This window comes from Heterodontus francisci, chromosome 24 (assembly GCF_036365525.1).
Source record: "Heterodontus francisci isolate sHetFra1 chromosome 24, sHetFra1.hap1, whole genome shotgun sequence".
NCBI classification, from domain to species: domain Eukaryota; kingdom Metazoa; phylum Chordata; class Chondrichthyes; order Heterodontiformes; family Heterodontidae; genus Heterodontus; species Heterodontus francisci.
In genome coordinates this window covers 30,023,461-30,036,298 of record NC_090394.1, presented here as the reverse complement: position 1 = coordinate 30,036,298, position 12,838 = coordinate 30,023,461, and the positions used below count along the sequence as shown (strand labels likewise).

General features: G+C 44.0%; 1 protein-coding gene across 6 annotated transcripts in view; it reads right to left on the bottom strand.

Annotated features, from left to right (window-relative positions):
- The window catches only part of card11 (caspase recruitment domain family, member 11), a 250,123-nt gene that overhangs the window by 58,104 nt on the left and 179,181 nt on the right, over positions 1-12,838 (bottom strand). For all 6 annotated transcript variants that reach the window (XM_068055824.1, XM_068055819.1, XM_068055821.1 and 3 more), the window contains 3 exons: positions 6,974-7,041; positions 6,063-6,195; positions 3,660-3,861 (listed from right to left, as the gene is read on the bottom strand). In XM_068055824.1, coding sequence (XP_067911925.1) covers positions 3,660-3,861; positions 6,063-6,195; positions 6,974-7,041 — 403 coding nt within the window. The remainder of the gene's footprint in view (positions 1-3,659; positions 3,862-6,062; positions 6,196-6,973; positions 7,042-12,838) is intronic.

The following is a 12,838-nucleotide window of genomic DNA, read 5'->3' as shown; positions in this document are numbered from 1 at the left end:
GATTGTGTCGCACTGTATCTGGGTGAGATGCCTGCTACAGCTGAAGCGCTGGAGGTACGTGGAAAGAGCGAGAACTGGGTGTGAGGCTGACATCATTGGAATGTGGGTGAGGGGTGAGGTGGAGTTGCTAGATGATAGGCACGAGTCCAGAGTGCCAGGGAGTGCTGCTGGGAGAGTGTTGAAGGTGTGGTGCATCGAGCAGCATAAGAGGCTGCTGAAGCAGCAGGTAGGAGATGTCATGTGAAGAGGCATTTACCGATCCTGACCACCTGAATGAAGACATTAAACATTTTCCGGCACTGCTGCCAGGTCTTTGGGGCCAGATGTCAGGCATTGACTTCCCTGGCCACCTGCTCCCAATCGCTTTGGAAGGTGGTCTTGAGGGCCTTCTGGTCCTGCCCTCACCCACGAAAACATGGCCTCTCTCTCTCTATCCACCTTCATCACTAAGACCTCCAGTACAGCATCCATGAAACCTAGGAACCCTCTCTCTTCCCTGGTGTTCCATTTGTGCAGCTCCTAAATACAGCCAGTGCCAGTACAGATAGCCAGCATGAACTCCCTTCCAGTGAGTGCAGTTCCCCTTGAAGAGGGACAGACTGCTTTTAAGAGGAGCAGGGTGGCTGCACCACGTGCTATCAGCGATCACTGCTCGACTCCTGCTAAGCACTCAGGCAGCCAGCAGTGTGGGCCCCACTTCAACTAATGCTACAATCAAGGTAAATGAGGCAGCACCAAGTTTGCATGCTGCTTGCCTCAAAGGTGATGGGCGTGGGCAGGTCACAAACTGCGACCTCTGCTCCCGAAAATGGGCCATAATCAATTTATAGTCCTACCTCTTTAGAAGAACTGACAACATTTGCTTTTCCTCTTATGTTTAATAAGACCTTTGTGTGCAAAGACAATATGTTCTACTGTTGTTATGGTAATAAATATTAAGGCACAATTGCCTTAATGTCTCAAGGGGCCTTTTCTCAAGACTAGGAAGTTGCATGGTTGGACTAACTGGAAATGGAATTTTAATTCCACAGATAAGGTGTTAAACCTCTGAATAAAAAAAAAGTATCACCTCCCCTATCTTAAAACCTGTCATCCAAGATTAATTAAGGCCTTTTTAAAAGTTCCTGAACAACTTAAGTATCTTTGATAAAAGTTAATTCCCTTCTAATTAATAATTCTAAAGTGAGCCGCAGATAATTATTTATATTGTATAACATCCTTTCTGAAATACAAATGTTTACACTGAAGGAAAGACATTAGAAATCTAATTGCATGTTCAGGATTTTAAAGATGCAGATGAACTGAACACCATTGGCTGTTTGACCTAATCACAAACTGTACAACAATACAGACTTAACCTTAGAAGAGAGAAAGTGAAGCGACAGGCTAGATTTATCTACTTTATACAGAGGGTGGGGGAGACCAAAATAGCGGCCATAAATATTAAATGGTCACGAGCAATTCCAATAAGAAAGCCGGGAGAAATGTCTTTATCCAGAGAGTGTTTACAATGTTGGACTTGCTACCACATGGAGCGGCTGAGGCGACTAGCATAGATACATTTAAGGATAAAGATGGAGGAAGAAAGGAATAGAAGGTTGTGCTGATGGAGTTAGATGAAGAGGGGTGGGAGGAGGCTTTTGTGGAGCATAAACTCCAGCATGGGCCAGTTGGACTGAATAGCTTGTTTCTGTGCTGTACATTTTATGCTATTCTATGTAAAATGGTGGACATCTGGAACAGATCACTCAGGGATGCAATGGACACAGATATTATTGACACATTCAAGGCAAAACACGATCAGTGATGGCATTGGAGGAATATGAGCAATGTGATATTTTATGAAGCTCAGGACCAATCATTTGGCTCATCCTGTCCAATACATTTCTTGGTACAACTAACAAGAGGCAAAATTATTCAGATGCACTTGATTAGCTAATCCATCATTAATAGATCACAGTCCCATTTTTCAATGCATTGGGAGGATAATATAGAATCAGACAACAAAGGAGGAGGCCATTCTCCCCATTCTGTCTGTGTTGGCTCTTTGAAAGAGGTATCCAGTTAGTCCTACACCCCTGTTCTTTCTCCACAGCCTGGGAAATTTCTCCTTTTTAAGAATATATGTGACTCCATTCTGAAAATTATTATTGAATCTGCTTCCACCATCCTTTCTGGCAGTGTGTCCCAGATCATAACAAGTAGCTGCATAAAGGAAATTCTCCTAATTTCCCCCCTGCATTTTTTTTGCCATGGTAGATGATCAAATTCTTGAACTGACAACAGTCTGGCTGGAATTTTATAACCACCACCTCCCCCAGCCCCCGGAGGAGTAGGCTGGTGGCGGAGGGGTGGTCAAAAAACTGAGTGGGAGGCGCGGAGGTGCAGTGGGGAGGGGGGCAGGGCCGTTCTCAATGTCTTCCCTCCCCCGCTGCAATTTTACGAGGGGCAGCAGTGGTGAGAAATGGCCGGCTTGCCCCAGGCCAATCAAGGCCCTTAAGTGCCCAATTAACTGACACTTAAGGGCTTCCTCCTGCCACCACTGGTATTTTACAAGTGGTCGGCAGGCTGCTCAGGCCCCCGCAGGACGCCGTCCAGTTAAACCTGGTGGCCTCCTTGCGGACTGGGGTGGGGGCTCTCCTGATCAGGCACCCTGTGCCTCACGGAGGGCCCCCACATGGCTAAATCGCCCCACTACAAAACACTACCACCCCGCCCCCAAACCACCCCCCTTGCCTTGCTGGGGCCCGGCCGATTGTCCCTGGCAAGGCCCCAGAACACATATCTTGTTTCAGGGTCTGGCATCCATCTTGCTGCTGAAGCTGGCTGCAGTTTCAGCAGTGGCCACCGCTCCCGGTGGCACTGCCGGGATTGAGAGCTTCTGGCCTGCTGATTGGCCAGCAGCTCTTGGAGGTGGGACTTCCTGCCTCAGAAGGGTGGAAGTCCCGCCCAAGGCCAATTAAGGACCTAGAGAGCGTAACATCCTGGTGTGGCTCCCAGGCCTGACAGAGGCGCACTTACCCCTGATATTTTGGCTGGTGGGTATGGCCTCCTGTCTAATGTAAAATTCCGGCCTCTGACTCAGAGACAAGTGTGCCAACCACTAAGTCAAGCCAACATTTGAATGTCCACAAATGGATAGAGTTTGGAGGAGTTTTGGACAGTGGAATAGGATGATTTATGTTTGTTTCAACCTCTGAAATGCATCTGGTTAAAAATAAAATCTTCAACCTTCATCATACAAGTCTCAGCATTGTCAGTTTCCTTGTAATATAAATGATTTGTTTCGATTTACATTTGCTTGTAAAATGGTCAGTGGCTTGTCTCTGTTACTGGACTGTTTACAATCAATCCCACATCATAATGTACCTATCAATAAGGATGCAACAGCATGAGAATAACCACTTACACTTTGTCAGAGATCTCAGATTGCTTCTCAGGTTTTCAATCAGGTGGACACTTGATTATCAATATAGTTTTCAAAGTGCACTCACATTTTCCATTTTAGATAGATGCAATCAATGTTCTCAATACTGACACCAGTGTGAATTAGCATTTATATCAATTCCTTTTTTCCCTATGTCAGCCACTGGAACAACATTGAGCAACATTTCTAGAATCTTGTCTTTTCCTAGATAGCTCAGCATGATGAATCTTACCAAAATCAGTTGGTGTCCTTCCTTCAGTCCTGCCTTCTCTGCGGCAGAGCCTGGTTGTACTGACTGAATGAAAAGGCCTCGCTCATTTCCACCGACAACAGAGATTTCAGATACCAGATTGTCACCATTGAGTGTTGTATGCAGCATATGCTTCAAAGGGTTACAGATCTGGGTGGCTGAGGTCACAGATGGACGAAAAGGTCTACAAAGATACATAGAAAAAATTATGGGCACTAATCATTTGAATTTATTTCAGCATTGCATAGAGGTATTCAAAATCATGAGGGGTCTAGACAGAGTAGATAGAGAAAAATGTTCCCATTGGCGAAAGGGTCGGGAACCAGAGGACACCGATTGAGGTGAATGGCAAAAGAACCAATGCAACATGAGGAAAAACTTCTTTACACATCGAGTGGTTAGGACCTGGAATGCACCGCCTCTGAATACAATGAAGGCAGATTCAATCATGGCTTTCAAAACAGAATTAGATAAGCACCCAAAGAGAAAAAAATTGCAGGGCTATGGAGAAAATGCAGGGAGTGGGACAAACTAAACTGCTCTTGAAGAAATCAGGCATGGACACGATGGGTCAAATGACCTCATTGTGTGCTGTAACCATTCTATGATTTTATGATTATAAATGCAGACAAAAGGATAGGTAATTCTCAAAGTTTCTCATCTGCAATATTGTTAATTAATAAGAGTTTGCAATAAGGGTTTACTGAACAGTTAATTATGAAATAAAATTGCAATCTCTATCGCTGTCTCCCATTAAAATTCATGGGCGGGGTGAATCTTGAACTTTTATTGCTGGGCAAAAAATAGGTAATAGCGAACTGACAACCCGTTTGACATGGTGTTTGAATTTCTTCCATACACTGTTAGGTTCTTAGCATTTGACTGAAAGTGCAATTTGCTGCCTCACTCAAAGGACGGCATTTCCAACAATGCATTACTTCTTCACCATTATACTCCAGTGCTCAACATAGAGACAGAGAGAAATGGAGAGTACTACCAACTGAGCCAAACTGGCAGAAAGAAAAGCAATGCTATATCACAGTATGTCTCATGCATGAACTTCAGATTCAGCTACAGTGGGGTAGATCCTGACAGCGTAAAACAGGTGATAGTGAGCCGGCAGCCTGTTTTCCATCTCCCCCCATTTTTGTTTATAATGACTTCAATGTTAATAAAAATTGGGAGAAATGGAAAATGCCTGTTGATTTGCTTTAGTTTTACACTATCAAACATAGTCAAAATTACTCCTGTGAGTTTAACCAGTTCTCAACCAAGTCACAAGGGTCACTGGGCCAGATCTTACTGGAAAAGTAACGACATGTTATGCCGTGAGTTGCAAATCTGGTCGATTTATGTCGCCCTGCCTTTTGCTTTGCACAAATAACATCCGCCCTAAGCCTTCCTGAGATTTTTAAGAACTTGCTGGATTTGCAAACTGATTACTATTAAGAAAATTAAGTCTGGTAATTAACAGTATCATTAGCTTTATAATGATATGATCATTATGAATGACTCCACCTCTTTGGCCCAGAAATTGAACATTTTAAACTGTGGAGTCTCATTCATTCAGAGGGTAAATTGTTGTTGGAGATTTTAAAAATGTCAAATTTAAAATTTTAATTTTTTTCTTACTTTTCCTATTTGTCTTTTTTCTCTCTCTCTCAATCCAATCTTTCTTTCCCTATTTATTTTACTGTACCTGATTTGACTTTAACTCATCCTCCTCCGCCATCGTTCATTTCTTTCTCAATCGATAAAGCTAATCCGTTAAGGAGATACACTCTTTGTTAGAAATGCTCCCTTGCCTTCCCCACACTGTTACCAGCTCGTATTTCCAGCAAGTTAAGGTGCAAAGATATTTGAACTGAAACCTGTAAAAAAAAGTCTAACTAACAGGGCACACAGTGAGATTCCCGCTCCAGCTAAATATGATTTGAAATATATTTTTCCATTGGAAATGCATCAATAATGGATAAATATTGGTGACAGCAACAAAGAATGAACACACGATAAAGTGAGCTGCTGTTCCTGCTAAATATGCAAGAAACAAAGGGGAAATGAAGGTGGAAAAAACAAATAAAAGCAAAATACTGCGGATGCTGGAAATCTGAAATAAAAACAAGAAATGCTGGAACCACTCAGCAGGTCTGACAGCATCTGAGAAAAGAGAAGCAGAGTTAACGTTTCGGGTCAGTCACCCTTCTTCGGTCACTGACCCGAAACGTTAACTCTGCTTCTCTTTTCACAGATGCTGCCAGACCTGCTGAGTGGTTCCAGCATTTCTTGTGGAAAAAACAAAGATGTCTATATTCAAAGTAAAGCATTGTTATGTTGAGTAGCTGCGCTCAGAATACTTATGAAAACTCATTCTTTATTCACCCATACCTTTCCAAGGAGAATTTTCTGAATATGGAGTTCACATGGTCTAATTCACAGGAATCTAAAGCTTCAGATTGATGGGATGATGATGATGAGTGGATGGATGGTGGTCCATGAGAGATCCTGTCCTGATATTCGTCTGGTTCACAACATAAGACTAATTAGTAGCTTGTAGGGGTTTGTCCATATTGCAGAACTGAGCTGACACTAGGAACATAGGAACTGGAGGAAGCTATTCAGCCCCTTGAGCCTTTTCCACCATTCAGTTAGATCATGGGTGATCGGCACCTTAACTCCAACTGTCCGGCTTGGTTCCATATCCTTTAATACCTTTACCTAATAATAGTATATCTATTTCAGTTTTGCAATTGTCCATGGGCCGAGCCGCAACAACTTTTTGGGGGAGATTTCCACAACCTTTTGTGTGAAGAAGTGCATCCTGACTTCACCCTGAATGTTCTAGCTCGAATTTTAAGGTTATGCTTCCTTATTCTGGACTCATCTACCAAAGGAATAGTTTCTCTATCTACCCTATCAACTGGCTTTAATCATCTTAAACACCTCAATTACATCACCCCTTATTCTTCTATATTCAAGGAAATACAAGCCTAGTCTACGGAAGCTATCCTCATAATTCAACCATTTATCCAGGTTATCATTCTGGTGAATCTGTGCTGTACTCTCTCCAAGGCCTTTCTGAGGTATGGTGCCCTGAACTGAATGTAGTATTCTAAATGGGATTTAATCAGAGCTTTAGATAACTGCAATATCATTTTCACTCACCCTGAGTCACCCTGAACATGCAGATCATGTACTCCCTCTCCAACTCCAAAATGAATTACATGAATCTAATATCAGTGTTTGGTGCTTTTAGTCTGCGCTTCACTAATCAGAAATTAGTCAAAACACAAACTTACCATCTGTTTCCGTTTGCATGGCATCAAAGGTGTAACAGCAGATGCTATCATTGTCCTCCTCTGTTATACTGTCAGAAAGCAGAATAATAGTAATGGTTGAGAAAACAGGGGAAAACAGAGAACCTTAGTCACTGTGGTACTTGGCACTCTATACTGCCATATACATTGTATTATTACATGGAGCAATATCATCATCACAACATCAATGCAAAGTCAGTCATTGTCCAGCGATCACTGCAAGGGCCAAAGTCACCAGTTCTCCAAGCATTGAGAGGCTTAACTAGCAGGACTTAAAGGGAAGGCTGGAGCTGTCCTCTCACCATCCCCTCCCGGGATTTGTGCCAACCTCCTCCCACACCTTCCCCCTAGACAGGGCTTACCTGCCAACCGGCTGCATGGGGTAAGTGGTCAATTTTCCTCCCTAGGGAACCAGCGAGCTACAGCAGGTTCACAGCTCACCAACAAAGTGTTCACGAGGCTGAAGACTGCAAGTGGTTTGGGCCTCCTGATTGCCATGTTGGGTTGGTGCAAGGTCAATTCTGTGCTCTCATTGCACCCAAACCAAATATTCCCTTCATAGAGGCTGATGAATTGACTGATGTCCAGACTGGAGAGACAATCAAAATACTGAAGGACAGAAAATCCTTATACCCTCAAAAATTACCGAATGGACTTCAAGGGTTGCTCTGGTATGAAATATTATGGAGAGGATCCTGAATCCTTTTTGTAATTCAACCAAAATAGCAAGGTCCTGAAACACAAATGGATTCTCTATCAAGTCCTATCTCACTAATTGATAAGATCAAAAAAACATGAATACCATTGGAACAAAATTGGATTGACCGTAATATAAAAATTGTATATCTGTGAGAGGATCAGTCCAACCTTAGAGTTTCAGTGACAACTCCTCGAGCTTTGTTCTCACTGTTTATGAGGTCATCCAAAGCCCGCGACTGGGTCACTGCATTACAATCTGATGACAGCCATCCAGGATCATATTTTACATCTATATATCCAACATAACTCATTAGGTTTTCCCTGAGACAGCGAAGTAGAGCAGTCTGCAAGTACCAATGATATGGCTTGACAGCTGATTTAATTAAGTTATCAAAATATTTTGTCAAATTCTTCTTGTGGAGTGGATGTAAAGAGAACGGTGTATATTTATAGATTTCTTTTCCAGTCCCATAGCCCTGATGGAGTGACAGACAGAGAATCAGTCAGGCTACCTGTGGTCAGAAGATGTGGCATTTCCAATTATTGCGTTAATTAATGACTTGGAAACCGGAAACACTGATGGAATATCTTGCTGCCTCGCATAGTCAAGGTTAACACATGACTAATGAGCACTGGGAAGAGGCACTATAGGGCACTTGATGTCCACTGAACAGTGCCTCAGTAAGGAGTCAACATCTTCAGAGGAGAAGGAAAAGGGGGAAAAATGGTGACAAGAAACTGTAAAAAAAACAATTTTTCAATGGTTTTTCACTATACATTGAGACTGATATATATTAGAGAGCACTTGCAGAATATTGTACAGCAATAAAGGCCTAGCACAGACAGCAATGTTTTCTTTAGCCAGAACAATTCTTATTGCTTTGACATAATAAGAATTAGAACAAATGACAGCTCTTTCCTGCTGCATAGTGAGCCTACCTCACTCAGTTTACAGGCACCATGGAAACAAATGTATAGACTTTAACACCAGGTAGTAGAACACCTCTCAATAACAACAACCTATATTTAGATAACACCTTTAACATAATAAAACGTCCCAAGACGCTTCACAGGAGCATTATAAAACAAAGTATGACACTGAGCCGCAAAAAGAGATATTAGGTCAGATAAAGAGTGCAGGACGGAATGCCAGGAGCAGCACCAGGCATAACTAAAAATGAGGTGGCAGCCTGGCGAAGCTACAACATAGGACTACTTGCATGCCAAACAATGGAAGCAGCATGCAATAGACAAGGCCAAGCGACCCCACAACCAATGGTTCAGATCTAAGCTTTGCAGTCCTGCCACATCCAGTCATGAATGGTGGTGGACAATTAAACAACTAACAGGAGGAGGAGGATGTCCGCAAACATCCCCATCCTCAGCACATCAGTGCAAAAGACAATGCTGAAGCATCTGCATCCATCTTCAGCCAGAAGAGCTGAGTAGATGATCCATCTCGGCCTTCTCCTGAGGTCCCCAGCATCACAGATGCCAGTCTTCAGCCAATCTGATTCACTCCACGCGATATCAAGAAACGGCTGAAGGCATTGGATACTGCAAAGGCTATGGGCCCTGACAACATTCTGGCAATATTTCTGAATACTTGTGCTCCAGGACTATCTGCGCCCCGAGCCAAGATGTTCCAGTACAGCTACAACACTGGCATCTACCCAGCAATGAGGAAAATTGCCCAAGTATGTCCTGTGCACAAAAAGCAGGACAAATCCAACCTAGCCAATTACCGCCCTATCAGTCCACTCTTGATCATCAGCAAAGTGATGGAAGGGGTTGTCAACAGTGCTATCAAGTGGCACTTGCTCAGCAATAACCTACTCACTGACGCCTTGTTTGGTTAATTCTATAATTACAGCTATTGTAGTTCCACACCACAAGCAGGACCTTGAAAATACACAATTGTGTGTAAAACTATTTTTGCAATGTCACAGTTACTAAAGTGCGGCTAATGAACAACAGGCAAACACCACAAAAGAGTTATTCAAATCACTCAAAGTCTTTCTTCAAACTGCTTTCGGCAATTATAGAAAGAACTGGTATTTATATAGTGCATTTTATGGCCTCAGGATATCCTAAAGCATTTTACAGTCAATAAAGTACTTTTGAAGTGAAGCCCTGTTATAACGTGGGGAACGCAGCAGCCAGTTTGAGCACAGCAAGGTCCCACAAACAGCAATTAGATAATCTCTTTCAGTGATCTTTTAGTGATGTTGGTTGAGGGATATTCAGTATACCCCAGAAAACCCTGTGGCGTATACTGAATTACTGATATACACTCTTGTCACATGAAACTCTGCATGATTCTTAAAACCTATTCCTATATATTAAAGCAAATGGTACTGTCAGAATGTATTTTAAGGGCTATCCTAAACTCCTCAGCTTTCACTCATTGAATCATATAGGCGGCCATTCGGTTTATCACGCCGGCACTTTGAAAGAACTATTCAATTAGTCTCACTCCCCCGTTCTTTATCCATAGCCCACTAGTTTTTTTTTCTTTTTAAGTGTATATCCAATTGCATTTTGAAAGTTATTAAAACTGCTTCCACACCGTTTCTGGAAGTGCATTCAAGACCAGAACAACTCGCTGTATAAAAAAAATTCTCTTCAACTCTTTTGTGGGTTATTTGCCAATGATCTTAAATCTGTATCCTTTGGTTACTTACCCCGCTGTGATTGGAACCGATTTCTTTCCAGCTATTCTACCAAAATCCATCATATCCTATCATTATTTCAACAAATAAGATTTGGGGCTGAATTTTTGAGGCCTCCTGAAAGCGGGAATGGAGGTGTTGGGGGCCCTGAAAATACCAGTGCCCGGCAATGTATCAGTTACAGGGCACTGTTCCTGGCACTGGCAATGTTCACCAGGGTTGGGGGGAGGGTGGGAAAGGAATCCCACTGTTATCCCAATTGAAGCCAATTAAAGCAGTATAAAAGCTCATTATGAGCTCGTCAAGGTTGGATGTTGAAATTTTTAAAGGAGCCCATGGGTTACCCATGCCCTCAGAAACAGATCAACTGAAGGAAGGCAGATAAAGACTGGGAAATGAGTCATGACTGTCCCAGGGCATCATCCCAGCCCCATAAGAAGGTCAGCAGGGCAAAGGGGCACTCGGCACTAGGTAGTTGGGGGGTACCCTTGGCGCTGCACAGGTGGTAGGGAGAGTGGGCATTCTGCACCCAGGCATTGAACAGGGTCAGTACCTCCTGGCATTGTGGGGGCAGAAGAACAGGGGGCAAGGTTGCCAAGGACAATTGGTCGGCCACCTGCCCAGAAGGAAGGCAATGGGGGCACAACTGTCAGATTTTGGGCCCAATGGCAACACCCTCTGCAGGAAGGGCAGAACTCCAGGTATCAGGAGGGCACAGGAGAAGAAAGAGGGGCAGGAAGGCTACAGAGGCCAAACCCTCAACACAGGATCTACCACCCACGATGGAGCTACCCGGAGATGACCAAGAACCAGGAGACTGTGACTTTCAAGGCATCTCTCAAGGACTCTCAGACATCTGTGCCCTTGCCGCCAAAGAACTCGTACCTCACAGCACTGGTTGCCATGCCCTGCCAGTAGCCGTCAAAGTCACCATGGCCTTGAACTTCTTCACTTCTGGCTCCTACCAAGGATCAGCTGTGGACTTTAGTGGCATCTCAAACGGCTGCACACCACTGTACTCACTGGTCACTGATGCCCTCTTTACTAGAGCTGGACAGCACATTCATTACACAACAATAGCAATAACATGCTCAGTGACGCTCAGTTTGGGTTCCGCCAGGGCCACTCAGCTCCTGACCTCATTACAGCCTTGGTTCAAACATGGACAAAAGAGCTGAACTCAAGAGGTGAGGTGAGAGTGACTGTCCTTGACATCAAGGCAGCAATTGACCGAGTATGGCATCAAGCAGCCCTAGCAAAACTGAGGTCAATCGAACTAGGGAAAAACTCTCCGCTGGTTGGAGTCATACCTAGCGCAAAGGAAGCCGGTTGTGATCGTTGGAGGTCAATCATCTCAACTCCAGGACCTCTCAACTGCTTCATCAATGACCTTCTCTCCAACATAAGGTCAGAAGTGGAGTTGTTCGCTGATGATTGCACAATGTTCAGTACCATTCGTGACTCCTCAGATACTGAAGCAGCCTGTGTCCAGATGCAGCAAGAACAGGACAACATCCGGGCTTGGGCTGATAAGTGGCAACTAACGTTCGCGCGACACAAGTGCCAGGCAATGACCATCTCAAACAAGAGAGAATCTAACCATCTCCCCTTGATGTTCAAAGGCATTACCATCACAGAATCACCCACTATCAACATTCTGGGGGTTACCCTTGATCAGAAACTGAACTGGACCAGCCACATAAATACTCTGGCTACAAGAACAGGTCAGAGGCTGGGAATTCTGTGACGAGTAACTAACCTTCTGACTCCCCAAAGCCTGTCCACCATCTACCAGGCACAATTCAGGAGTGTAATGGAATTCATTCCACTTGCCTGGATGGGTGCAGCTCCAGTAACACTCAAGAAGCTTGACACCATCCAGGACAAAGCAGCCCACTTGATTGGTACCCCATCCACCACCTTCAATGTTCATTCCCTTCACCGATGCACGGTGGCAGCAGTGTGTACCATCTACAAGATGCACTGCAGCAACTCACCAAGGCTCCTTTGACAGTACCTTCCAAACCCGCGATCTCTACCACCTAAAAGGACAAAGGCAGCAGGTGCAGGTGAACACCACCAGCTGCAAGTTCCCCTCCAAGCCACATAACATCCTGACCTGGAACTATATCGCCATAACTTCACTGTCGCTGGGTCAAAATCCTGGAACTCCCTTCCTAATAGCACTGTTAGTGCATCTGCACACCAAGGACTACAGTGGTTCAAGAAGGCAGCTCACCACCATCTTCTCAAGGGCAATTAGGGATGGGCAATAAATGCTGGCCTAGCGAGTGATGCCCACATCCCATGAACTTATAAAAAAAGACCAAAAGCTTGGTCTAAGAGGTAGTTTTTAAGGTATGGCTTAAAGGAGAAAAGCAAGGTGGAGAGGTGTAGGGAGGGTATTCCTGTGCTTGAGGCCTAGACAACTGAAGGTGCATCCATCAATGGTGGAGCAATTAAAATCAGGGAAGCA